The sequence below is a fragment of the Geospiza fortis genome, unplaced genomic scaffold, assembly GCF_000277835.1.
Source record: "Geospiza fortis unplaced genomic scaffold, GeoFor_1.0 scaffold237, whole genome shotgun sequence".
Classification (NCBI taxonomy): Eukaryota; Metazoa; Chordata; class Aves; order Passeriformes; family Thraupidae; genus Geospiza; species Geospiza fortis.
Window position 1 is genome coordinate 46,043 of NW_005054319.1, and position 869 is coordinate 46,911.

General features: G+C 52.2%; 1 protein-coding gene across 1 annotated transcript in view; it reads left to right on the forward strand.

The window, feature by feature from the left end:
- MAP2K3 (mitogen-activated protein kinase kinase 3) overlaps nt 1–869 on the forward strand; it is an 18,076-nt gene that overhangs the window by 6,806 nt on the left and 10,401 nt on the right. Inside the window, exon 4 of the mRNA XM_005420327.2 lies at nt 268–316. Coding sequence (XP_005420384.1) covers nt 268–316 — 49 coding nt within the window. The remainder of the gene's footprint in view (nt 1–267; nt 317–869) is intronic.

The window sequence follows — 869 nt, forward strand, 5'->3', positions numbered from 1 at the left end:
AGGACTGGTTTCACAGCCTGGTGGTTTGGTGCATGTCTCACCTGGCTGATTCCCTGGGGTTCTCACTGTGCCCCGTGGGTGTGGGGTGAGGCGTTACTGGCATGATTTAAGCATTTGTGGGTGTTTGGAGGGGGCTGGTTGGAACCTACAGTGAGGCACAGGGGGGAAAGCAGCAGCTGAAAGTGCTCAAAGGAATGTGAAACCTGGCTTTGGCCAAGAGGGTGAATGAAGCTGGGCTGTCTCTTGACTTTGTCTCATTTCTTGCAGGCCTCCGAGGAACTTGGACTCCAGGGCCTTCATTACCATTGGAGATAAGGTACGTGTCAATGGGGTTTCTTTTTTTGCTTCCTTCCAGTTTGGCTTTCCCTGGGCATGGAGAGCTCTGTGGATTGTGCCTTGCAACCTGTTAGATCAGGAGTGCAGCCTCATGGGGTAGAACTTCCAACATAAACCATTCTAGGATGATCCAACCCGTCTGTCCTAAATGAGGGTGGCCTCACCAAGCTCTCAGACTGCCCCTAACAAAGTCCCTTTATCCTGCCTACCCACGGGCCTGTGTTGCTGCTTGAGGCCCAGGAGAAGCTGGGCACAAAGTTTCTCTCTGGTTCTCCAAAGTCTTTCCTAGTGACCTGATGAAAAGCACTGCTGGAAATAGCCACTGTCCCTCTTTTATTTTGTTCTCTTGTTATGGGCTCTCTTGGGGCTGCAGAAGCTGTTTGCAAATGAGCTAAAAATACCCTGCATTGGATCAGCCCTATATCTAGACCCTTCCAGGCTGGGAGGTGGCTTGGCTGATGGGATCTGGCTCCCTTGGCCTCAGTGCAAGGATTAGGGTTGAGGAGAGGAAGCTGTGCCTGGGTCCAGGGAGG